The 24,872-nt window shown below is 52.9% G+C and overlaps 1 protein-coding gene across 5 annotated transcripts in view; it reads right to left on the reverse strand.

Annotated features, from left to right (window-relative positions):
- OTOF (otoferlin) overlaps window positions 1-24,872 on the reverse strand; it is an 84,966-nt gene that overhangs the window by 10,466 nt on the left and 49,628 nt on the right. For 3 of the 5 annotated variants that reach the window (XM_038750828.1, XM_038750830.1, XM_038750829.1), the window contains exons 10-33: window positions 22,826-22,888; window positions 22,364-22,448; window positions 16,110-16,269; window positions 14,898-15,084; window positions 13,945-14,131; window positions 12,845-13,068; window positions 10,465-10,573; window positions 9,880-10,057; window positions 9,518-9,638; window positions 8,766-8,866; window positions 8,383-8,473; window positions 7,603-7,719; window positions 7,121-7,273; window positions 6,277-6,466; window positions 5,249-5,373; window positions 4,952-5,086; window positions 3,789-3,950; window positions 3,110-3,229; window positions 2,709-2,870; window positions 2,454-2,616; window positions 1,999-2,129; window positions 1,235-1,264; window positions 780-911; window positions 589-655 (exon numbers count right to left, since the gene is read on the reverse strand). In XM_038750828.1, the coding sequence (XP_038606756.1) occupies window positions 589-655; window positions 780-911; window positions 1,235-1,264; window positions 1,999-2,129; window positions 2,454-2,616; window positions 2,709-2,870; window positions 3,110-3,229; window positions 3,789-3,950; window positions 4,952-5,086; window positions 5,249-5,373; window positions 6,277-6,466; window positions 7,121-7,273; window positions 7,603-7,719; window positions 8,383-8,473; window positions 8,766-8,866; window positions 9,518-9,638; window positions 9,880-10,057; window positions 10,465-10,573; window positions 12,845-13,068; window positions 13,945-14,131; window positions 14,898-15,084; window positions 16,110-16,269; window positions 22,364-22,448; window positions 22,826-22,888 (3,193 nt within the window). The remainder of the gene's footprint in view (window positions 1-588; window positions 656-779; window positions 912-1,234; window positions 1,265-1,998; window positions 2,130-2,453; window positions 2,617-2,708; window positions 2,871-3,109; window positions 3,230-3,788; window positions 3,951-4,951; window positions 5,087-5,248; window positions 5,374-6,276; window positions 6,467-7,120; window positions 7,274-7,602; window positions 7,720-8,382; window positions 8,474-8,765; window positions 8,867-9,517; window positions 9,639-9,879; window positions 10,058-10,464; window positions 10,574-12,844; window positions 13,069-13,944; window positions 14,132-14,897; window positions 15,085-16,109; window positions 16,270-22,363; window positions 22,449-22,825; window positions 22,889-24,872) is intronic. The other 2 variants (XM_038750831.1, XM_038750832.1) reach the window with 1 other exon arrangement.

The raw sequence follows: 24,872 nt of genomic DNA on the forward strand, positions 1-24,872 counted from the left end.
ATTTTTCTCTGGATCAGACTCCTCACTGTTAACTTTAAGGCAGTCCATCAGCTCACTCCACTCTACTGTCCTATTCCACCCCAGCTCATACCCTTCACCCCTCCTAAGGTCACCTTCTCGCTGTACCTTATTCAATCAATCAATTTGTTGAGCGCTTACTGTGTGCAGAGCACCGTACTAGGCGCTTGGCAATGTACTAAGCGACTATTCCCGACTATCCCGCCCCCAGGCTCATGCCCTTCTTCCTACCTTCTTTCCGATCCACCAGGCCTCAGTTCTCTCCATCTTCAGATCTCTTCTGGCATCCCCACCTCCCCGAGAAAACTTTCCCTGCTCAGTTTTCCTTCCCCTCAGTTTACAGCCTCCTGTAACCTCTGCTCTTTGGCATCACAACCTCCTGTTGCACTTGTACAATATTGACTTACATATTCTATTTCCTAATTTACAGATATTAGAAAGCAATACCCTGCGTCTCCCCTCTTAGATTGTAATCTTCTTGTGGGCATGGATCGTGTCTCTATCTCTCCTGTACTATTCCAAGTGCTTGGCTCTGGGCTCTGCATATGGTATGAGGGGCAGGGACCTCACCCTCAGCTGCGTCCGTCTCCTCCTTGTCTTCGGCCTCAGCTGCTGCTGCCTCCTGCTGCCTCAGTTGCTGCCGGGAAAAAGTGCTGCTGAGCGAGAGGGACCTGGAGTTTCTCCTGAGTGCTGTCAGCAGCCTCACTCACCCTGTGGCCAATCCCAGCAGCCTCCGTCAGTCTTTCTGTAGAGTCTCTTACCTCCTTCATGGTGTCAATGGAAGCGAAATACTTGGACCACCAGTCCAGCATGCTCTCATCTGTCTCCTCCTCCTCTTGGTCTTCAGCTGACCCCTTCTTCTTCTTTTTCTTCTTCTCCTTCTCCTCCTCTGTCTAGACGGGGTAGGAGAAAGATAGGGCTGGTGGGGCTTTGGAGTTTCACTTTCTTCCCCGGTGGTCATCCTACTCCCCTCCTCCCTTAGCCTGAAGGATAAACCAGCCTCCCTCAGTTACACTCTGTTCCCTGGGGTCAGAGATTCTAAGTACCTGAGATGGCAGGTAGGGTTTCCTTATGAGTGAAACGCGGGACATCCCTCTCCCCACTGTGCCCAGAGCCTCTTGTGCCTCTCAGCCTTGGGGTTTAGCACTCCCAATTGCTGATCTGAGAGTTCGCTCCACCCTAACCCCTTAACCAGTGTCCCGGTTTTCAGACTCACCACATCTATCTTGACCACAGCATCAGAACTCTGGGAGGGAGACAAAGTCAAAGTCAGCCACGTGGGATGGATCCAAGGTGGAGGAAGGGTTTAGCACAGACACGATGAGGGGGTGGGGAGAGGAGGAGGTTGGGCACAGATATGAAAACATTAAGATAGCAGTCAAGCACACATGCACCCATGCTTTTAACATTAACATAGTAATTGGATGGCTGTTCAGTGTGTGGCAGTTCTGCAAAAGTTCCTAGATAGCCCCTTAGAAAGAAGGCTCATGTGATCTTCTTGGATACTAGACTCGACCCCTCTTAGAGTTTAAATTCCTTGGAGGGAGAGAATGCGTCTTGGGCTTTTGCTATTATTTTCCCAGGAACACAAAACAACGCTGGGCCACGTAGGGGATGCTCACATACCACTACTACCACCTACTACTGTGACGACGACTTTGTCTTAGGAATTCTCCCTCATGCTCCTGTTCTCTCTATTATTAGAAGCCCGGATAGCGGGACACCCAATTAAAGATGTTCTATCACCTCCAGGGCATTCCTGCTCTCTCTCCGGCTTACCCCGGGGGCCCGGATTGTTCCAGGTTAACACAGACATGAGATTCCTGGGGAGACCAGAACAATTCCAGGGCCTGCTGATCTCAAAAATCACTAGGAAAGAACAAGCTCACTGGAATGCCAATACTAGCAGGGTGGTTTCCACAACGATCGTAGAATGAGACACACACAACACCCACGGCAAGCTGCACCCAAAGACCTTACCGCATCCAGTCTGACCATGGTTTCCAGTTTCTTGACTGGCACTTCTGGCTCCGTATTGATCACAATCTCCCCTGCGGGGTAAGAGCAGGGGCCCCCGTTGGGCAGCACCCGGCGCCCCCTGAGTAGCCTAACTGGACAGACGCACACAGACCAAGACAGAAGGAGGAGCAGCAGGAATGAAGGCAGGAGGAGAGAGCAACTGGCGGCTCTGAAGGGGAAAGAGGCGAGCAGCGGGAATAAAAGGGGGGTGTGGAGGGGAGAGCTAGAGGGGCAAGAAAGCCCTCCCTATTTAGCTTTTGAGGGAAAACAGGCCAGAAAGGAGAGTGGCCTTACCCAAGGTAACCAGTGAGCTGGGGGCCGACCCAGGAGTAATTCCCATTGCCTCCATCCTCCCGCGGTACTGGGGCTGGGGCTTCCTGGAGGGGATGCCCGCCCGGGACCCAAGGGGCTGGTACCTGTGCTGCTCCAGGTGGGCGTGGACCGGTCAGGAGGGCGGTAGATGAAGCGGCGCAGGGAGCTGACGGCGTGGGAGCCCACCAGGGTGTAACGGCCGAAGGCGCGACAGTCCACTACCCGGATGTTCAGGGGCGGGTGAAGCAGTTCATTCTCGGGGAGGTCCTGTGGGCATGGAGTTGGGGGCGGGGAGGGGGGCTCAGCCCCTGGAGGAAGGGGTGCCCGTCCCCGTGCCCAGCCCTCGTTCCCCCGCTCACCACTTCAAACCACTTGACGAGTGTGCTGAAGTTGGGGTTCTTCTTGTAGTTGTGGATCAGGGAGGACTGCACCCCCCGGCCGGCACACTCAATGTCCACGCGGGGCCGATCCACCTGGGCCAGATTCACCCGCTTCAGGTCCCGCAGGCCCCAGAACAGCACCTGGGTGAAACGGCGGGGAGAGAAGACAGGATCCCGGCGGGCTCGGCAGCGGATGTGAGGAGCGGATGCAGCGGCCGTGGCTCCGCAGAGCCGGCCCCAGTGGGAAGGTCAGTCAGCTGCCAGCTGCAGGCGGTGTCTTGCCTTGGGCTGGCTGGAGGGCTGGGGTGGAGAGGGGAGGCTGCAAGCTTAGAAGGTGTTGGGGGTTCTCGTAAGAGGTTTGGGTCGGGGGTAGAAATTACCTCGATACGGTATTTGCTGAGCACGGGCCGGATGCCAAGGGGAACGGGCATGATGGGGCCACGCTCCATGTCCATGGGCCCGTCAACGGGGGGCAGGTCTGCTTTCCCCGCGGGCCCGATCTGAGCACCAACATAGGGATGTTCAGAAACGACCTCTCCTACCATCCCCAGAACCTTATTCTTTACCTTCAGACAGGTTTCCTCCCTCCCACCGCCAATAATCATTCTGGTATTTACTGAGCACTTTATTATGCTCTAAGTGCTGACTCTCAGGTCGGACGCAGAGCCTGGGCCACAAGGGGCTCACAATCTTCCCGTTCTAGAGATGAGAAAATTGAGGCCCAAAGTGGTTAAGTGATTTGCCCCAGGTCACCCAGCAGGCTGGTGCCAGAGCTGGGACTAGAATCCGGTTGACCCGGCTCCCATTCCTGTGCTCTTCCCGCTACGCCATGCTGCCTCTCCCCTCCCCGGATCAGTCCCTAGGGACCTTATTGATACAGCTACTTCCCAGTGCCTCTACCCCATCTAATCGGGCCCCCCCATTCTCTTTGGCCCAGGATCTTCAGAGCAAGCCACTGCCTGTCCTGGGTCCCCCCCGCCCTCACACTCCTCTTCCGCTTCAGGTTCCCAAACTCCTCCCTCTCCTCAGTGCTCCCCATCTCTCTTCTTTCTCTCTCACCTGGAGTAGCTCAAAGGCAGCCAGCAGGTCTCCGGCCGTGGCGTTACCGCGGTAGATCTGGTAATACTCAAGCTGGGGAGGGAAGCGAGGTGGGCAGTACTCTTCATCTGCCATCCTCACCAAAGGCTTGGCGAAGGTCCGGCCCATGAAGTCTGCCTTGCCCTGTGATGGAAGAGGAAAGAAGAGAGTCAAGATCCATCCCTCAACCACCAGGGACCACTCACCCCTTCTCTCTTTCCCCTGATCTTCGCTCCCCATAGGTCATGGGTTCTAATTCCAGCTCCAGCACTTATCAGCTGTGTGACTTTGGGCAAATCACTTAACTTCTCTGTGCCTCAGTTCCCAACCTGATCATCTTGTAATCCCCCCAGCGCTTAGAACAGTGCTTGGCACATAGTAAGCGCTTAACAAATACCATTATTATGATTATCATCCCACCCCCAGGGACTGGGGTCAGACCCTGGAAGAAGCACGGAGAAATGTGGGTGGCAGCTTAGCATTTGGGGCTGTTCTTGGGGAGGAGGAAGCTGACACGGGATTCTGGCTAGTGACAACTCCTCTGTTTTCAGAGCTGGGGAAGCCCCGAAAGCAGGCCAGGAAATGGGGACTGTAAGGCTAGCTCCCTGGGGTGGGGGCTGAGTGTCGGGGGATAGGCCTCTGGCAGGGTGAGTGCCCCTGACATGCAGGGGGAATTGGTTAGATGTGAGCCCGTTGTTGGGTAGGGATTGTCTCTATCTGTTGCCGAATTGTACTTTCCAAGCGCTTAGTACAGTGCCCTGCACACAGTAAGCACTCAATAAATATGACTGAATAAATGAATTATCGTGCACAGGTGACCGGGTAGGGACAATCATCAGAGGTGCAGAGATTCCCCCCAGCTTTAAGCCCCAGGTTGTGGTGGTGGGTGTGAAACATCCCCACTGCTCACAGATAAAGCTGTGAGGAGCACCCTCTCCAGTCTCTTTTGCTCCTAAAGAGTTTGGAGTTTGGCACTGAATGGGCAGGAGCCTGGGTGCCCTAACTATACCGTGCAGTAGAAGTCACTTTTAAGTACTGGGTGGGGATTCAAGTTGGGAATGGAACTTCTAAGACCCGGAGGTGGGTGTGGTGACAGTGCTGCAGGAAGACAAAAGCTGGGGTGGCGTGGTTTCCCTGGCGAGTACCATGGTGTCCTGGTCGTAGATCTCGATGACAATGATGGGGGGGTCGTCTCGCAGCTCGTGGGCCTCTCCGTACAGCTCCAGGTTGTCAAACACCAGCATCTGGTCCCAGGTGGGACACAGGGTCTCATTCAGCACCTAGGCAGAGCAGTGGTGGGGAGGGGAGCCACTTGACACTGGGGTTTGCTAACAAAACCCGAGCCCCATCAGCCCCCCAACACCCCCCATTCTTGATCCACCCGGTCCGAGGGGAGGGGTCTGTTGGAGAGACGAAGAGGGAACCCCCCTGGATGAGTTTACCTCGGTGCACTGGCTTTGGGTGATGAAGAAGACACGGGCGAAGGGGTCAGAGAGGCCACTGCTGTCGGCTGCAAAGAGACTCCGGGCCTGGTACATGTGGGCCCGGAGCTGGAACACCTGCTTCTCTGGAAAGGGAGAACAGGGGGGAGACCTCAAGGTGCCAGGCTTGCTTGGATCCTGGGCACACTGGTATTTATTCATTTACTTATTGTCTAATGGCATGACCACCCCAATTTAGAGAAGCAGCGTGGCTCAGTGGAAAGAGCCCGGGCTTTGGAGTCGGAGGTCATGGGTTCAAATCCCAGCTCCGCCAATTGTCAGCTGTGTGACTTCGGGCAAGTCACTTAACTTCCCTGTGCCTCAGTTACCTCATCTGGAAAATGGGGATTAAGACTGTGAGCCCCCCATGGGACAGCCTGATCACCTTGTAACCTCCCCAGTGCTTAGAACAGTGCTTTGCACATAGTAAGCGCTTAATGAATACCATTATTATTATTAACTTAAAAAAAACAAAAGCACTATTAAGCACGTACTATGAGCCAGACACTATTCTAAGCACTGGGGTAGACGCAAGTTACTCCGGTTGGACACAGTCCATGCCCCGCCGTGGGGCTCAGAGTCTTAATCTCCATTTTACAGATGAGGTAACAGGCACAGAGAAGTCAGGTGACTTGCCCAAGGTCACACAGCAGACAAGTGGTGGAACTGGAATTAGAGCCCACATCCTTTTGACTTTCGGACCCATGCCTATCCATTAGGCCACGCTGCTTGGAGTGCTTATTGAGAGCTTACTGCATGCAGGGCACTATACTCCACCCAATCGGTCTCACTAGGGGTCCTGCCTCATCTTTCAAAGACCCCCCCCGCCCCATGAGTCATGGCACAGTTGCCCAGGAGACGCTGGGTGGACCAGTAACCGGTCAGGGACTGGCCCCCCGTGCTAGGGGAGGTTGGGAGAAGCCTGGGTGGGCGGTGCCGGGCTGTGGAAACCATGGGACGGCTGTAGCGGAGGCTGAGCTCAAACTCACTGGTGTAGCAGAGGCTGATGGGCGGGAAGGACTGCAGGCCCAGGCCCTGGGCCGCCTTAGTCTCCTCGAAACCGCAGGGTAAGCCGCACAGGAAGTCCTTGCGCTGCCTGTTGAGGCTCAGCCAGAGGTAGAGCTCCAGCTTGGCCTGCACGGTCCAGCCGGCCGGGCCAAAGCCACGCTTGCCGGGCAGCTGGGGGGGAAGGAAACCAGACGGAGGATGTGACCGGGGGGCTCACCACTCCCTTCACTCCGCCCAGCAGCTCGGCCGGCCCCTCGGGCTCCCCGTGGGGTGCAGGACTCCTCCTCCTACGCTGTCCGTAACGCTAATACCCAGCTGCTAGGGCAGCTGAGCTGGGAGTAAGAATGGAGCACCCGGACACCCTCTCCATCCATCCATCACTCGCTTTCCCCCATGCCCTTCTCTTCCTCCCACTATCACCCTGCTGCTTCCCATCTCTTCTTCCTGAGAGACTTCCTCCTCGTTCCCTGCCTTAAAGGTGGGTCACGCAGATCCGTGAGTTCCCTCGGCACCAAGGGGACCTCTTGTTACTTCCCGTCTGGGCCAAAGCCTGACCTGCCAGGCCCCTGGGGAGCTTACTTTTATTGAGAGCCTACTACATGCAGGGCACTATACTCAACCCAATCGGCCTCACTAGGGGTCCTGCCTCATCTTTCAAAGACCCTCCCGCCCCGTGAGTCACGGCACAGTTGCCCAGGAGACGCTGGGTGGACCAGTAACCGGTCAGGGACTGTAAAAGATGTAAAAGATGCGGCTGACTGACGACCCCCAACATCCGCCCAACCCCTCGAGCTCACGTGGCCGCCACCTCCCCTGCCCCGGCACCTTGAGGAAGAGGGTCTTGACTTTAGCGCAGTCCTTGCCGGCTTCTTCCTCCACGGTGGAGTAGAGCACATCCTTGGAGGGGACCCGGGCGTAGGCAATGCGCTTGTTGTTACTCATCATCCAGATGAAGATGTCGGGGATGCTGTGCTGCGGCTGGGGGAAGGACAGCAGGGGCAGAGCTGGGGATGGGACAAGGAAGGGGAAGCAGGCCCGAAGGAGCTGGGAGTCCGCAAGGGCATCCATAGACCCGGGACTGACCCGACCTCGTTGGAATCCTTTGGAGCGGGGCCAAGCCGGGCTCGGACTAACCTGCCACAGCTGTGCTGCTCCAAATCCATTCTCCCAGCTCTGCCCCGGCTCCACCCTGCCTCTCAGCCCGGGTTGAGGAAGGGGAGTGGGCCAGGTGATCTTACACTTTCTCCCAGGCAGGATTCTCTTCCAACTGGCACCACCCCCTCCCTCCCACACCTCGCTTCCCGTACCTCGTCGGCCAGGAAGCGCAGCTTCTGCAGGAAGTTCTGCCCGAGCTTCAGCTTGTCCCTCACAGTGTGACGCTTCACCTGGGCCCGCAGGGCCTTCGCCTGCTGACCCATGCTCTCCTGCAGGAAGGAACACCCCCCCCACCCCCAAGACCCTGGAGGTCCGGGAAGGCCCGAGGGAGAATGGAGGAGTAAAAAGGACCGGAGGAAATGAGCCCGGGGGAGGGTGGGGAAAGGCCCGGGGCAGGCCAGAGGCTCAACTGTAAAGCAGTGTGGCCTAGTGGAAGGAGCACGGGCCTGGGAATCGCAGGACCCAGGTTCTAATTCTGGCTCTGCCACGTCTGCTGTGAGACCTTGAGCAAGTCACTTCACTTCCCAGCACTTAGAACAGTGCTTTGCACATAGTAAGCGCTTAATAAATGCCATTATTATTATTATTCTCTGTGCCTCAGTTACCTCATCTGTAAAATGGGGATTAAGACTGTGAGTCCCTGATTAGCTTGTAGCTACCCCAGCGCTTTGTACAGTGTATTAAGCACATAGTAAGTGCTTAATAAATATCTTAAAAAAACAATTCTGGGCCTCCTAGTCCTCCCTGACAGAACCAGCTGCTCCTGTTCACCCCCAGCCTAGGGCCTGGCGCCCTCAAGCTGGGTCCCAACCACCCTTCCTCTCTTTCCTTCTCTGCGATGGTTTTCTGTCCTACCACCTCCCGTTTCCTCCTCCTCCTCCTCCTCCTCCAGCAGCCCTCCTTCCCCCGGCCCCCTGCCGCGTGGCCCTCACCAGCTCCCTCACGCAGGACTTGAGCCGCTCCCTGTCGAGCCGCGTGCGGGACGATTGGTTCTGGTCCTTGTTGGCAAGCGAGACAAAGCGGCTGTGGGGGAGAGAGCCAGTGGGCCGGGGACGTCTCCCAGTCCATTAGGGAATTAGAGCATCTCCGCCTGTTTGAGAGCATCCCGGGGCATCCAAAGCGTGCTGCTGGCCGCGTGGTTATCCCCTCTGCCCTCTCCGTCTCCCACCGCACAGCCGCACGGCACCACTCCGGCCTGTCCACTGCACCTATTCACCGCCCCCTCCCTATTCTCCTAGGACAGCCCCTTGCCCGTCCCTCTCCTGCCCCGGAATCCCCCAGCCGCCGGCCAGCCCCACCCCGCCGCGGGTCTTACTAGCAGCCGCAGCTGAGCTCTTCCAAGACTCCCCGGAGTCGGCGCTCGGGGTAGGACTTCTCCGTCTTGATCATCTCCTGGACGTCATTTAAGCCTTCCTCCTGGGAAGCAGGGAGCAGGGGACAGGAGGTAGGACGGCAAAGCCCATCCCCATCCATCTTCCCCCGCACTAACCTTCTTCATTACACAGGAAAGCAGGGAGGGGATTGAGCTGGAACCAGGATGCTGGTTCCGACTCCCCAGGGAGCCTCCTCCCTTCCAACCCCACCACCCTCTATCAGCCAGGCCCAACCACCCCCTGGCATGCCCTCAGCACCCCTGCCACGCTGCCCAGCAACCTCTCTGCCGTGAAGTTTCCCGCTCACTATGTCCCTGATCCTCCCCATTCATGCTCTTCGGCAAACCCCAGCCATGTCCTTCCAGGAGCCTACCTGACACAACCCGCGGAAGCCTCCCCTTAAAGCCTCCCTTCCCCTTCCTACCACCTCCTAGGATCCCAGATATAGAACAGACTAGACCACCCCCCACCCAAGGACACCATTTTCTGCCAAAGGGGTCTGAAAAGGGGCATTTTGGCATTTTCTGCCAAAGGGGCATGAGACAGACCAGCAGCCACGGCCCTGGGTCTGCCCAAGCGCCTCCCCTTCCATCCTCGCACGGGGACGAGGGCATGAGGAATGGCCAAGGGCCAGGGAATAGCTGCTCTCGCCTCCCCGCCCCTCCAGCGGCTTCTTTGAGGTTAAGATACGGACCAGCTTGTCGGCAACGTGGTCTATAATGTTGGCATTGTAGAGGCGCCGCCGCTGGTCCTGCCACCAGCTCTTGATGTAGATGCAGGGCTTGCGCTCCAGGTAGGGCAAGTGGAAGTAGTTCCTGGGTGAGGTGGGGTGAGAGCATAAGATGGGGAGGGAGGGAGAGGGAGAGAGAGAGAGAGGCAAAGGGAGGTGGGGAAGGAGAAAAGAGGCCTCTTGGAAGAGCAGCAGTAATCATCCCGTAGCCAGGGGGATTGGGAGGCAGAGGCTGAAAGTCCTCCGCCCAGCGGCAGGAGAGTCTAAAGCCCTTCCACCCCTTCTCCAGTCCAGCCCCCTCAGTGGGCACCACCTCCAGGCTCTACCTGTCTGTGACCTGGGGCCGCATCGGGGGTGAGGTGGAGACGGACACCAGGTCCCCTTCCTCATCCACCTCGTCCTCACTGGAGTTCTGGATCAGCTCCACCTCCTCCTCTTCCCCGCCCTCCTTCTTCTTCCGGCTCGGTGGCCTGGACAGCCCGTCCACCTGATTCCCGTAGTTTCCTAGGAGCAGCGGGGGAGACATGAGGCCGTGAACACCCCCTGCCTGGGATTCCCTAATCCAAACTCCAGATTCCCCCTTTTAGACCGTGAGCCCACTGTTGGGTAGGGACCGTCTCTATATGTTGCCAACTTGGACTTCCCAAGCGCTTAGTACAGTGCTCTGCACACAGGAAGCGCTCAATAAATACGATTGATTGATTGATCTGTGGGGATCCGGCTAGGGAGTCATCCCTTCTCCCGGCTAAACTCCTCTAGGGTCCCAGCCCTCCCAGTAAGTGCGCATTTTCCTGCCAGAAGCATGTGATACTGGGGAAGAGGGGAGGAAAGGGAAGAGGTCTCATTGAGTGGCTCAGGGTGAGGCCTTTGGGATGGGAGGTTTGGAGTTTGTGGCCCCCCACGACACCGACCTATGGTAACCTCAAAGTTGATAGGTTTGTCCCCGTTTTTCCGGTCGATCATGGAGGCCTCCAGGAAAGCTCCAAAAAGGAAGAATTCCTCCATCTTCCCCGTGCAGCTCTGAGGAAGTCAGAAAGGCAGCCCCTTAGTCCCAGGATGGGCAGGCGGGGCAGCTCCCTTGGCCTCCCCACATGAATGGGCCAAGGTTTTTAAGCTGGAGTGTCAGCCTGGTCTAAGGACCAGGAGTCCTGGGGGCTCCCCCTGATATCCAAGCCTGGAGATCTAAGTCCTCAGGGCCAGGATCTCTCCCCCAAGCACTCAAGGGGAAACAGGTGCAGAAAAGGGGGCCAAAGCAGCGCTAAAATCCACCCTTTCCTCTCCATCCAAATTTACCATGTTAATCCAAGCATTTGGATTTGCATTTGCTAATCCAAGCAAGCAGGAGGCCTTCCCAGACTGAGCCCCTTCCTTCCTCTCCCCCTCATCCCCCTCTCCATCCCCCCCATCTTACCTCCTTCCCTTCCCCACAGCACCTGTATATATGTATATATGTTTGTACATATTTATTACTCTATTTTACTTGTACATATCTATTCTATTTTATTTTGTTAGTATGTTTGGTTTTGTTCTCTGTCTCCCCCTTTTAGACTGTGAGCCCACTGTTGGGTAGGGACCGTCTCTATATGTTGCCAACTTGTACTTCCCAAGCGCTTAGTACAGCACCCTGCACACAGTAAGCGCTCAATAAATACGATCGATTGATTGATTGATTACCCTATCCCGCCTTGATTACTGTATCAGCCTCCTTGCTGACCTCCCTGCCTCCCGTCTGTCCCCACTCCAGTCCCTACTTCTCTCTGCCGCTGCTGGATTAGTCTTCTACAAAACTGTTCAGTCCGGGTTTCCCCACTCCTCAAGGACCTCCAGGGGTTGCCCATCCACCTCCGCATCAAATGGAAACTCCATACCATCGGCCGGCTTTAAGCCACTCAATCCCCTTGCCCCCTCCTACCTTACCTCACTGCTTTCCGACTTCAACCCCGCCCGCACACTTGGTTCCTCTAATGCCAGCCTATTCGCTGTACCTGGATCTTGCTCCTGCCTCTGGCCTAAACGCCTTCCCTCTTCATATCTGACAGGCGATCATCCTCCCCACCTTAAACGTTATTAAAAGCAGATCTCCTCCAAGAGGCCTTCCCCCACTGAGACCTCATTTCCTGTTTGTCCCACTCCCTTCTGCACCACCCTTGCGCTTGGATTTGCAGGCTTTATTCATCATCAATCGTATTTATTGAGCGCTTACTATGTGCAGAGCACTGTACTAAGCGCTTGCACTGTACTAAGCGCTTTATTCACCCATCCCCCAGGACTTAGGCACCTATCTGTAATTTATTACATATCTGTCTCCCCCTCTAGTCTGTGAGCTTATAGTAGACTGTGTAGACTGTGTATAGTAGACTAGGCTTATAGTAGACTCACACAGTCTTTTAGACTGTGAGCCCACTGTTGGGTAGGGACTGTCTCTATATGTTGCCAACTTGTACTTCCCAAGCGCTTAGTGCACACAGTAAGCGCTCAATAAATACGACTGATTGATTGATTATAGTATGCAGGGAACATGTCTGGCAACTCTGTTACGTTGCACTCTCCCACACTCCTGGTACAAGTGCTCTGCAAACAGTAAGTGCTCGCTAAGTATGATTGACTGAGATGGAACTCACTCTCAACGGTCCCTGCTCCCAGCCACAGCCCTGATTAGGCAAACTGAAGTCTCAGGGGCTATAAACAGCCTCTGTTTGAACAGCAAGCACTGTATGGGCATCCCCCTGCACAGCAATGGTCACGGAGCGGTCACCTACGAGGTCCGTCTTCTCACGAGGGGGTGGCACTGTGAGGTCTCCAAGTTTCCGCCCTAGGATCCTCTAGGGAGAGAAGCTTGGGAGGGGGTCATTTGTGGGGGAAACCAGAAGAAAACCTCCCCAAGCTAGAGGAAGGGGCTTTTCTGGACCTAAAAATGCCACAGAACATAACAGTAGTATAGTAGATGGCCATGAAGCTCCGCCCTCACCCCTTTTTAAAAAATGGTGTGTTTTTTTTAAAAGCACTTACTATATGCCAGGCACTAAGAGCTGGGGTGGATACAAGTTAATCAGGTTGGACAGAGTCCATGTCCCACACAGGGCTCACAGTCTCAATCCCCATTTTGCAGATGAAGTAACTGAGGCACAGAGAAGTGAGGTGACTTGCCCAAGGCCAAGTTTCACATCAGGGAGATGGTGACAGGAAGGGGCATGGAAAGAGGTGGGTGGATGGCTTTAGGTCTCCGGCTGCAGCACAGCTGGGGTGGGGCTGCGTGCCGGCCTGGGGGGCATGGCCAAGGGCCAGACTCACGTCAGCAACAGGCGTGGCTTGCTCCACTTGCACTTCGGTGGAGCTGGTGAGTTCGGGGTTCGAGGCGTCCAGGATCTCCACGGCCAGGCCCAAAAGCAGGCGCGCTCGGAAGGAGACGCCCTCCCCCAGCCCCTCATTCAGATCTTGATGCTCGTCCAGGAGAGAGTAGTTCCTGGTGGAGCCATACATGTTCACCCAGGCAGGGCCCAGTGTGGGCAGGTAGCCTGCAGGGTGGAAAAGGGGATGGGGGCGGGGCCGTAAGAGGCAGGGCAGAGCTCACCTCCTCCAGGAGGCCTTCCCAGACTGAGCCCCTTCCTTCCTCTCCCCCTCGTCCCCCTCTCCATCCCCCCGATCTTACCTCCTTCCCATCCCCACAGCACCTGTATATATGTTTGTACATATTTATTACTCTATTTATTTTACTTGTACATATCTATTCTGTTTATTTTATTTTGTTAGTATGTTTGGTTTTGTTCTCTGTCTCCCCCTTTTAGACTGTGAGCCCACTGTTGGGTAGGGACTGTCTCTAGATGTTGCCAATCTGTACTTCCCAAGCGCTTAGTCCAGTGCTCTGCACACAGTAAGCGCTCAATAAATACGATTGATGATGATGATAGAATGTGAGGAACAGATTACTGTCTGCACACAAGAGACGTTAACTATATACCGCTGATGCTCATCAATACCTAACACTGTTGGTCCTGGGGGAATAACAAAAAACGGCTCAGCAGGGACAGGGTCGCTCTTTTCAAACCTTCATTCCGCTACTGATCTTCCCAGCCCAGGTGTGGCCTATTTTACGGGTGATTCCTGAGGTCTGATCAGCACCCAGTGTGGTTAGTAGTAACACCTGATCCCTTTTAGTGAGCTCCTGAGTCTTGTGCCCCTTGCCCTAGCCAGACAAGTGGATTGGGGGTCGGAGGGTGGACACCTACTTCTCTGAACCGGCCACAGTGTCGCTGGGCTTGTTTTCCTTTTAAAAGGACGGGAGGCTACCGCCATTCCCGCGTAGCCTGCCGTCTCAAACACGTAGGCCCCACTGTCCACGTGGCTCAGCTGCACTCTCCCCCAGGCCGGGAGACAGCCCCCAGCCCGCTCACCTTTGTCTCCGTCGTTGGAGATCTTGCGCAGATCGATGAAGTGGGTGCCGATGGCCACATCGTTGACTTTGTCTGAATCCCGGATCTGCACCTTCATGCGCTTGCAGAGCGGGGGGAACAGGTCCGTGAACACGATCTGCTCGTTCCACAGTGGTTCGTAGCTGCTCTTCTGAACGGAGGTCTTACCCTGTCCAGAAGGGAGTGGTCATGGGGGAGGGAGGCCGACAGAGAGACAGCTGTCTGCTCTGGATAGCCCCCTTCCTGTAACAGTTTATCCTCTCTCAAGAGATTGCATTCATCTGTTCTCCCTTTCCTCTATGCTGCCATCTTCCTTGATTTTTGGTTTTCACATCTCAAATATTCCCTTTCCCAAAGCTCTGACTTTTTTGGTCATAACAGTGCTTTGCACATAGTAAGCGCTTAATAAATGCCATCATTATTATTATTCTTATTAGCTGTGGTATTTGTTAAGCGCTTTCTCTACGTTAAGCACTGCACTAAGCACTGGGGTTGATGGAAGACAATCAGGTCAGATATGGTCCCTGTCCCACATGGGGCTCACAGTCGAAGTAGGAGGAAGAACAGGTATTTAATTCCCATTTTTCTGATGAGGACGCTGCAGCACAGAGCAGTTATGTGACTTGCCCAAGGTCACACAGCAGACGAACAGCAGAGCTGGGATAAGAACCCAGGTCTCCAGAATCGTCCTATTTCCATTAGGCCACTCTGCTTCTCATTCCTCTACTCCTAGCCCTCTAGCCAATCAATCCTTTCTGATTCTCACCCCACCAAGATGCAGGCACTTTCAAGTGCCCAAATGCAGGGGCCCTGGCTCCTGTCCTGCCCTTCCTTGTTAAATCCAGGCCCCAAACCCAAGTGTTCTGGCCCCCCAGCCCCTACTTTCCCCCTCCCACCATTCTGACCAATTTCCCCCTCAGCCACTGCCCCTGTACCTTCTGTCCAGCAAAGAGGACTTGGACGTAGGGGTCGACGAGGTCCTTGTTCTCCCCAATGAATGCCTTCTTCACATTGGCCATCAGACTTGTGTTCATGCGTGGCAGCCCCTCTGCCCGGTAGATCTTCACGTAGAAGCGTGCCCACTGGTGCTCGGAGGGAACCCCATCTGGCAGCAGCAAGTTCCTGTGGGCACATGGAGCCCACGTGAATACGGATGCCAACGAGGGGAACTCCCATCTTCTCTCAAACCAGGTGTCCTGACCTGTTCAACTCTTTTCCGTCTCTTGGACCCTGAATTCAAACGTCAGGTCTCCAAGACCCTGCTCTTACCACCAGATTCCACAGTGTTCCCAGACCCAGGTCCCAGATGCTGCCACTACTAATCATTTTCCCTTATTCCTATCTCTGCCCTGTCCTTAACGTAAGGAACACAGCAAGGCGGAGTGAGGAACCAAATTATCTGCAAGCCCTCAAGGCCTTTTCTCTTTCCCTTCCACCACCCAGGAACTGAATCGTGACTGAAGTATAGAGTTAAAAGGAGGAGCTCGTGGACGGCTGGGGCCTACAGGGAGGGAGAAGGACTCTCCCAAATTAATTCCTCTCTTCCATGCCCTACCTTGACGCAGAAAATGAGGAACCAAATTCCAGAAGGGCCGTAGGGAAGAAACGGCATCCAGGCCTTAAATATTATTATTATGGTTATTATTATTTTAGATGCTCAGGGGTAGGCCTGGGCTCTGCATGGGGAGAGCACGCCTCCAGATTCAGAGAAGGTAGCCCCAAGTGGAGACAGAGATCAATCAATCAATCGTATTTATTGAGCGCTTACTATGTGCAGAGCACTGTACTAAGCGCTTGGGAAGTACAAATTGGCAACACATAGAGACAGTCCCTACCCAACAGTGGGCTCACAGTCTAAAAGGGGGAGACAGAGAACAGAACCAAACATACCAACAAAATAAAATAAATAGGATAGAAATGTACAAGTAAAATAAATAAATAAATAGAGTAATAAATATGTACAACCATATATACATATATACAGGTGCTGTGGGGAAGGGAAGGAGGTAAGATGGGGGGATGGAGAGGGGGACGAGGGGGAGAGGAGGGAAGGGGCTCAGTCTGGGAAGGCCTCCTGGAGGAGATGAGTTGGGAAGGGATCAGGTGTTGGGAGCTCTGGGTGGGTGGAATAAAATTGGAGCCCTTACCCCTCAATGTCATCATCATCAGTTTCGTTGGCCTTGTGAGGGGTCTTGATGTTGTCTCCCTTGCCCACTACAGCGATGTCGCACTTGACATAACCCTTCAGCCCGGCCGAGATGTCATCCGGGTCGGACAGAGTTGCCCATCTGTGGTGAAACTGGTGCTCTGCAGGGGAGGTGGGCAGGCTTGGTACCACTTCCTCTCCTCCCCCAAAACATCGGCCAGCTCTGCCCTGGCCAATGGGCCAAGTTCCATCCCACCTAAGGGGATGGTCCTCTGCCAGACCCTGAGGCCCTATAGAGAGATCACCTCCTCCAGGAGGCCTTCCCAGACTGAGCCCCCTCCTTCCTCTCCCCCTCCTCCCCCTCTCCATCCCCCCCGCCTTACCTCCTTCCCTTCCCCACAGCACCTGTATATATGTATGTACATATTTACTACTCTATTGATTTATTTTACTTGTACATATTTATTCTATTTATTTTATTCTGTTAATATGTTCTGTTTTGTTCTCTGCCTCCCCCTTCTAGACTGTGAGCCCACTGTTGGGTAGGGACCGTCTCTATATGTTGCCAACTTGTACTTCCCAAGTGCTTAGTCCAGTGCTCTGCACACAGTAAGTGCTCAATAAATACGATTGAATGAATGAAAACTGGGGGATTCTTGCTCTCTTGACAATCTCCACCCCCTTTCCCCTCCCCCGGACACTCACACACAGCCAGGCCAGGGACCAAAACCATTCCTGCCTTTGAACCAAATCTCAGGTGGAGTGAACTTGGAGCTGGTTTGTGCCTAGCTACCAACTAGGCTACGGGAACACGGTCACTCAGCCGGTTCCTCACGGCCCTTCACTCAGCTACACACACAGGGCTACTCTATTCTGAATACCCATGTACTCCTCAGACCATGTCCACAGTTACTTTCTCACTTTAGACACCCTGGGTCAGGATACTCCAGTGACTCTGGGGAAGATGAACAGCAGGAAGTTGTGTTAAGGTGAACTGATGCGAGTTATCATCTAATTGCTCTGATATGCTTGCGCCTCAACCTTGAGTAGACAGAGCAATAAGAGCTTGCCCCCAAGCCGGCCAATGTGAAGAGAATGCTTGGTTCATGTCTGAACTATGATTAGTGTCCAGGATTCAATTTGTATTATTATCCTGGGCCACTTTATACCTCTCGCAAATCGACCTTCTGTACTTACCCAGCCCAAACATCCTTGCTTCTGGCAAATAGAGATTCAAATGGGTTGGGTCGCAAATCAGATGATCCCCTACACCTACAGTTCACCGGGTCGGGGAGGGCCAGCTCCCTGAACCGCATCCTTCCTGCGATAGCTGCCTTTAAATGCTACGCCTCCCACTTCCCAAGAGAAGCCATCAGAAAGAGCATGGCAAAAGCCATTGGCACTACTGGGAAAACAAGTCAAGCACATGTCCCCCGTCAATAGGATTCCCCAAAGTTCTGTGCAGAAAGGTGGTCCAGAAGTTTAGTTGCCCGGCCCCAACTCTGAGAATTGAGTAGCTTTAATTAGGACCACAATGCTCACTTCCAGGGGGAAAAGGTGGAAACGATGCTCCAGATGAGCCCGACTTCAGCCCAGCCAGCCCACAAGACTGCTGCAAATGATAGTGACCCAGAAAGAACAACACAGTCGCATGCGACTTGTCCAGATATGGAATTCAGGTCTCTGTCTGGGGTAAAAAGCTTTCTGCTGAAGGACGGCTCTTAGAGAAACAGGCCAACCACACTCTCCCTTCTGGAGTGACAGATTTCAAGTGAGGGATTTGCAATTTGACAGTTGTCTCACTTCTCAAAACTTTAAGAATTGCAGGGGTGACTCTACAGGGTGCACCGACGGTTCTCGAAACTTTTCACCTTATGTAGTAAAGGGAAAGCAATAGAAACACCATTCTTTTGAACTTCCGAAAAGAGTTAGCAAAGGGAGTGGGGAGAGTTTGGCATTAATGGAAACTATTAATTCCAACAAGTAGCTGCAGCTACATAAACGGCATGTGGAAAGAACTGTTCGTTATGCCCCGTCTCTCTTTTAAGTCCCACACAGCTGTCATTCCCCAATGATCTGTCCACATTCAAATCTGAAAGCTGCTACCTACTCCTGAGTGTAATGTGTAACTATTACTACCCGCATGCACATGCTTTTTCACTGGTGTGGGTAAACACATTTACTGGGATCTACGGTCTGGGATAGTGAACAAACGTTCGTACTTACATGTTCATGTGAGTTGTCCTTTGGTTTACAGGCTATGCTGCTGATGGTGAAACTGCCCCCAGGAGTGCAAGTGCCTTGGAGAGAGAATCTCTTGCACAGTGACTCAGTTTGTCCGTGAAAAGGCAGTGTGGCCCCTGCCATTTTGGAGCGCACTGCTCAAGCACCAGTGGTGGAGGGGGGCAAGGAATGTCCCACCATCAGAAGAATACATGCTTGAGTTGTCTTTGCAATATATGAGACCCTCTGAGTTAGAATAAATGGCATCTACACATCTAACTTGAAGACACCAGGCTCCTAAGGTAGGAATTCCCCAGCCCGCCATGCTAATGCTTCTCGTTTTCCCTCCTTGCCCATCGGCTGCCCTTCTGCTTAATGTCATTCTTGCCGATCTCCTGCGGGGCCGCTAAGGCAGGGAGACCGGCCTGGGTGGTGTTAGTGACTGTATATATGTTTGTACATATTTATTACTCTATTTATTTATTTATTTTACTTGTACCTATCTATTCTATTTATTTTATTTTGTTAGTATGTTTGGTTTTGTTCTCTGTCTCCCCCTTCTAGACTGTGAGCCCACTGTTGGGTAGGGACTGTCTCTAGATGTTGCCAGCTTGTACTTCCCAAGCACTTAGTACAGTGCTCTGCACACAGTAAGTGCTCAATAAATATGATTGATTGATTGATTGCGGCAGCTGCGGGGGTCACTCCACGGCCCCCCTTTTTCCTGGTATTTTTTAAAGCGCTTTCTATGTGCCAGGCAATGTTCTAACCACTGGGGTAGACACAAGGTAATTAGGTTGGACCCAGTCCCTGTCCCACGTGGGATTCCCCATTTTACAGATGAGGTAGCTGAGGCACAGAGAAGTTAAGTGATTTCCCCAAGGCCACACAGCAGACAAGAGGCAGAGGAAGAATTAGAACCCTGGTCCTTCTGATTCCCAGGGCCATGCTCTATCTACTAGGCCACGCTGCTTCTCCCTCGCTACCGGCGGGAACCCCCGGGCCTGGAATGCCCTCCCTCCCAACATGCGCCAAGCTAGCTCTCTTCCTCCCTTCAAGGCCCTACTGAGAGCTCACCTCCTCCAGGAGGCCTTCCCACACTGAGCCCCTTCCTTCCTCTCCCCCTCATCCCCCTCTCCATCCCCATCTTACCTCCTTCCCTTCCCCACAGCACCTGTATATGTGTATATATGTTTGTACATATTTATTACTCTATTTATTTATTTTACTTGTACATATCTATTCTATTTATTTTATTAGTACGTTTGGTTTTGTTCTCTGTCTCCCCCCTTTTAGACTGTGAGCCCACTGTTGGGTAGGGACTGTCTCTATATGTTGCCAACTTGGACTTCCCAAACGCTTAGTACAGTGCTCTGCACACAGTGAGCGCTCAATAAATACGATTGATTGATTGACTGATTGATTGAACCGCTCCACTGGCTCCACAGAAGCCGTGGGGGTCATCGTGCGGCCCCTTCCTGCCTCTCCTGTCGACTGCTTGGGTTGGGCCTGGGAGGGGGAAGTGGCTTTGTCTCTTGGGCGGAGGCAGTTTCCTCGCTGGGTTTCATCATCATCAATCATATTTATTGAGCACTTACTGTGTGCAGAGCACTGTGCTAAGCGCTTGGGAAGTACAAGTTGGTAACATATAGAGACAGTCCCTACCCAGCAGTGGGCTCACAGTCTAAAAGGGGGAGACAGAGAACAAAACCAAACATACTAACAAAATAAAATAAATAGAATAGATATGTACAAGTAAAATAGAGTAATAAATATGTACAAACATATATACCTATATACAGGTGCTGTGGGGAAGGGAAGGAGGTAAGATGGGGGGGCGATGGAGAGGGGGACGAGGGGGAGAGGAAGGAAGGGGCTTTCATCCCCTCCGCCACTTCCAAGCTGGAGTACCGCTGCTTCCCCTCCCTCTACGCCCCCAACTCCAGAACACACTCTGGCTCTGCAACATGCCCTACTCCGTGCAGTGGGGGACCCCGGTCCCAACCTCTTCCCTGCCCTCCACGGAAGCCCCCTGCCCTGGGAGAAAGCCAGGGAGGAGGCTCGGAAGAGTGAGACCCTGAAGTTGTGGTGGGGGCACCTCAAAGAGAATGCCCTTAACGAGCTTGTTTAATGGGTAAAGCCAGTGGACAGCGTCCCCAGCTTCTCTTTCTGCTCCCCGCCCACTTTCTTATTCCCCAAAGTGGTAAAATCCTGCAAAATGCCACACATAGTCCTGCCAATGACTGTGCCTCTGTCATGGAACCCTGACAAATGCAAACAAATCTCCAAGAAAAACAACCAAGACCCCTGAGAAAATGCCAAAAAGTCCTTCCAAATCACCTCAAAACTCTTGTGAAAATCACCCAAGCAAACCTACCCTATCAATCACCCCATTCATTCCTTTAAAAAAAAAATCAAGGGTTTTGCAAGTTTCTGTGTGTTTTAGGGGATTTGTAGGTAAGGACTGTGTAAGTACAGCTCTGCACAATTCTTTTTAGGAACCGTATTTTTTACATTTATTGTATTTTCCGTATTACTATCATATCAATATCAATTATATCAAATCACTAGCAATACTGACACTACAAAGTCCTTATTCATCTTTGAGTGAGTACAGAATCCTGAGGCCTTCACAGACTGAGCCCCCTCCTTCCTCTCCCCCCATCTTACCTCCTTCCGTTCCCCCAAAGCACCTGTATATATGTATATATGTTTGTACATATTTCTCTATTTATTTATTTACTTGTACATATCTATTCTATTTATTTTGTTAATATGTTTGGTTTTGTTCTCCATCTCCCCCTTCTAGACTGTGAGCCCACTGTTGGGTAGGGACTGTCTCTATATGTTGCCAACTTGTACTTCCCAAGTGCTTAGTACAGTGCTCTGCACACAGTAAGCACTCAATAAATGATTGATTGATTAATTTTGGTAAAAATAGGGTACCTGACCTTGGTTCAGGACCCACCCCCCCTTATAAAATTGTTCCTTTTGAAAAAATTGGTCCTGATTTACAGCATTTCCCCTTAAGACCCAGCTTTAGGGATCCAATAACTGTGCAAGTCCAAGAACTTCTTATAGTAGCGATGGACTTGTGCTGAGCCATCCTCACTCTCCCTCAGTCCTCCCGAACTCAGGGGCAAGTACTGCAAGACAGAGGTTCGGGAGAATGGATGTCGTCCACAGGCAGAGAACAGGATATTGCTGCATCCTCAACAGCAGCAAAGCAGCTATCACTGTGCCCTCACCCACCTGGTAAACCGTGGCTGAGTCTGCCATGCCGTAAGCGTTGGGGGAGTCTCTTCCACTTTATTGCGAAAATTCTGTAACTGCAATCCCTATTCTCAACTAAGCTTGATTTACTTACTGAACTGTGCCATTATGCGTATGCACACGGCTGTTACCAACAGGCTGGGTGCCCATACTATTTGAGAAGCAGCATGGCCTAAATGAAGAGAACACAGGTTTGGGAGTCAGAGGACCTGGCTTCTAATCCCAGCTCCACCACTTCCCTGCTGTGTGCCCTTGGGAAAGTCACTTCACTTCTCCGTGCCGCAGTTACCTCATCTGTAAAATGGGAATTAGGATTGAGGGACAGGGACTGTGTCCAACCTATCTTGTATCTACCCTAGCTCTTAAAACAATGCCGGCACACAATAAGCGCTTAACATATGCCTCAATTATTATTACCCTTTTACTCCCCAAATTTTGCTTCAAGCAGAGTGTTTACGCAGTTTTATAGACTGTAAGCCCGTTGTGGGCAGGGAATGGGTCTGTTTATGGTTATATTGTACTCTCCCAAGCACTGAGTACAGCGCTCTGCACATAGTAAGTGCTCAATAAAATGAACATGGTTAATCATTAAGCCCTGTTTATAGTTATTCACTGGATTGTGTACACGTGCCCTCATGATCCTAGGCTGCTTGTAACAAGGTTACTTACCACGCTGTATCACCAGATTGGTACATGTGAGTAGGCACGTGACTGGGTACTTATGGTAACTTACCGGGCTGGGTGGACACGATTACTCACCAGGCTGCGTGTACACGGTTCCTACATCCATTTTGAAGGACCCCACGAGGGTGCCGCTGCGTAGGAGGTTCTTGGAGTGAATCACCTTCCGGGCAGAAGCAGCAGCCTCTCGTCAGGCTGGGCCGCCCGCAGAGGTTGGGTGGGATCAGGGTTCACCGGGATAGGGAAACTTCCAACCTTGACCCTATGGGAGACTTTGGGAGTTCTGCCTAAATCACGCCCTATCTGCTGGCTGAGGGGGCAAGGCTGGATGCAAGAGGATGGAGAGAAGGTTTCCAGGGCTGAGGGGGTGGGAGGAGCTCTGGGGCAGGAGGGAGGCAGCAGGGGCATCGGCAGAGCAGGGATGGGGCATTCACAGCAGCTCGGTCTCAGCCTCTGCTCCCAAGCCCTTCTGGTCCAGAGCCTCTCGCCCTCTTTTCGCCCCCTCGGCCCCCACCCCCATAAGGCGAGGCCGTCACTCACCGACAGCTTGATGATCTTGTCGAACATGACGTCAGGAGAGACGTGGAAGTCGAAGACGAAGCACTGTGGGGGTGAAGGACCCAGGCCTTCACGTCACCGGACGGTCAAGGCGGCCCGCTTGGAGAAGCAGTGCCCAGCCCCTTCTTCCTGGCAGTTCCTGTCCACGCCCCCAGGGATGACTTGAGAAGTCAGGAAGAGCCCCTGCCATCTCCCCTGAACTGCTGGAAAGATTATTTCCCCTCCCTGGTAAGATTCCCCCAATCTGAAATAGCCCCTGGGCCACGGGACTAGGCCTAGGCCGACAGCAGGGGAAGAGAGCCGGGATACCTGAAGGCATGAGAACGCCACACTGCACGGACGAGACTCAGATGTGCTGGGTACACGGAGAGGCACAAAAACATAAGCAAGAAGTGACTTACAGTACAGGAGCAGAGACTCGGCGAGAGAAAGAGATAAAGGTATGCCAAAGACACAGAGAGATGCAGCAGGTAGAGGCATAAAGAAACAAATAGGTGAGCCCACCACCCTAATGACAGATATGAGGTGAGATGCAGAGGGCAATAGGTCCTTTTGTATGTGTGACTGGTTGGCCTGACTTTTTTTTACTAGCATTCATTCTATTTATTGAGTGCTTACTGTGTTGCAGAGCACTGTACTAAGCGCTACAGTTCTGCAGGGCATGGGAAGAAGGTTGGGCCTGTTGGCTCCAGAGACCCCTGGGATCAGCCAATATCCAGAGCGCTGGGCAACTCTGAGGGAAGAGGAGTTCCCAGGAGGGACTTGGCTCATATGGCGAGCCCCAACTGAGAGTCCTAGAACAGAGAATTTAGTGCAAGGAGGTGCGCGTGTGGGTAAGACAGCGACTGCCTTGGGGTGGTGACAGTGTAAATTACTGTGCTGATTTTAGGGTTTCTCATCCTTTCTTTCATGGGTGCCTGGGGGGAGGAGGAGGGATGCCCGTTGGGTAGGGACTGTCTCTATATGTTACCAACTTGTACTTCCCAAGCGCTTAGTACAGTGCTCTGCACACAGCAAGCGCTCAATACATACGATTGATTGATTGAAACTTCTGATAGGTCACTACTGCTGGGGAGGCAGAGATGAGAGAAGCAGGGAAGGTGGATGGGATTCTCTGCAGGATCAGCCGATAATACAAAGCATCCAGGGACAGGAGACCTATGTGGTCTGCTGGAGTGAAGACCTGAAGGTGAGAAGCAGTGTGGCCTAGGGGGGAGGGCACAGAGTCTGGGAGTCAAGGGACCTGAGTTCTAATTCCGGTTCGGCCACTTGTCTCTGTGACTTTGGACAAGTTACTTCTCCGTGCCTCAGTTTCCTCAACTATAAAGTGGGGATTAAATCCTTCTCCCTTCTATTTAGATTGTGAGTCCCACGTGGGACAGGGACTGTGTCCAACCTGATTAATCTGCGCCTACCCCAGTGCTTAGGACAGTGCAATACACATAGTAAGCACTTAACAAGTATCGTAATAATAATATTCATCAATATATAGATGGCATCAAATCCCATCATTACCTCTTCCCTTTTTGACTGCTTCCCATCCTATGCCACACTGCGCCTAGCCCATCCCCGGCTTCCAACATCTCCTCTTCACATCCCTAGGGAGAGAGATTCCAAACCCCTAGTGGAGCCTGTCACAGAAAGCCCATCCTTGCGACTAATTGAAATGCTCTCCTGATGAACAAAAGCCCATCTCTTCTAGTGCTGACACCAATGGCACCTTCAAGTTCAGGGAGGCGATATGGGATGGAGAAACGGCTAACAAAGAGTCTGGCCAAAGAGGGCTAATTGATGGAGGGAAAAATTCCTCTCTAGGCATTTTGGAGGAAAATATAATAATAATGATGATGGTGTTTGTTGAGCGCTTACTATGTGCAAAGCACTGTTCTAAGCGCTGGGGAGGTTACAAGGTGATCAGGTTGTCCCATGGGGGGCTCACACAGTTTTAATCCCCATTTTACAGATGAGGTGACTGAGGCCCAGAGAAGTGAAGTGACTGACAGTTGGCAGAGCTGGGATTTGAACCCAT

The sequence above is a fragment of the Tachyglossus aculeatus genome, chromosome 9, assembly GCF_015852505.1.
Source record: "Tachyglossus aculeatus isolate mTacAcu1 chromosome 9, mTacAcu1.pri, whole genome shotgun sequence".
NCBI lineage: Eukaryota > Metazoa > Chordata > Mammalia > Monotremata > Tachyglossidae > Tachyglossus > Tachyglossus aculeatus.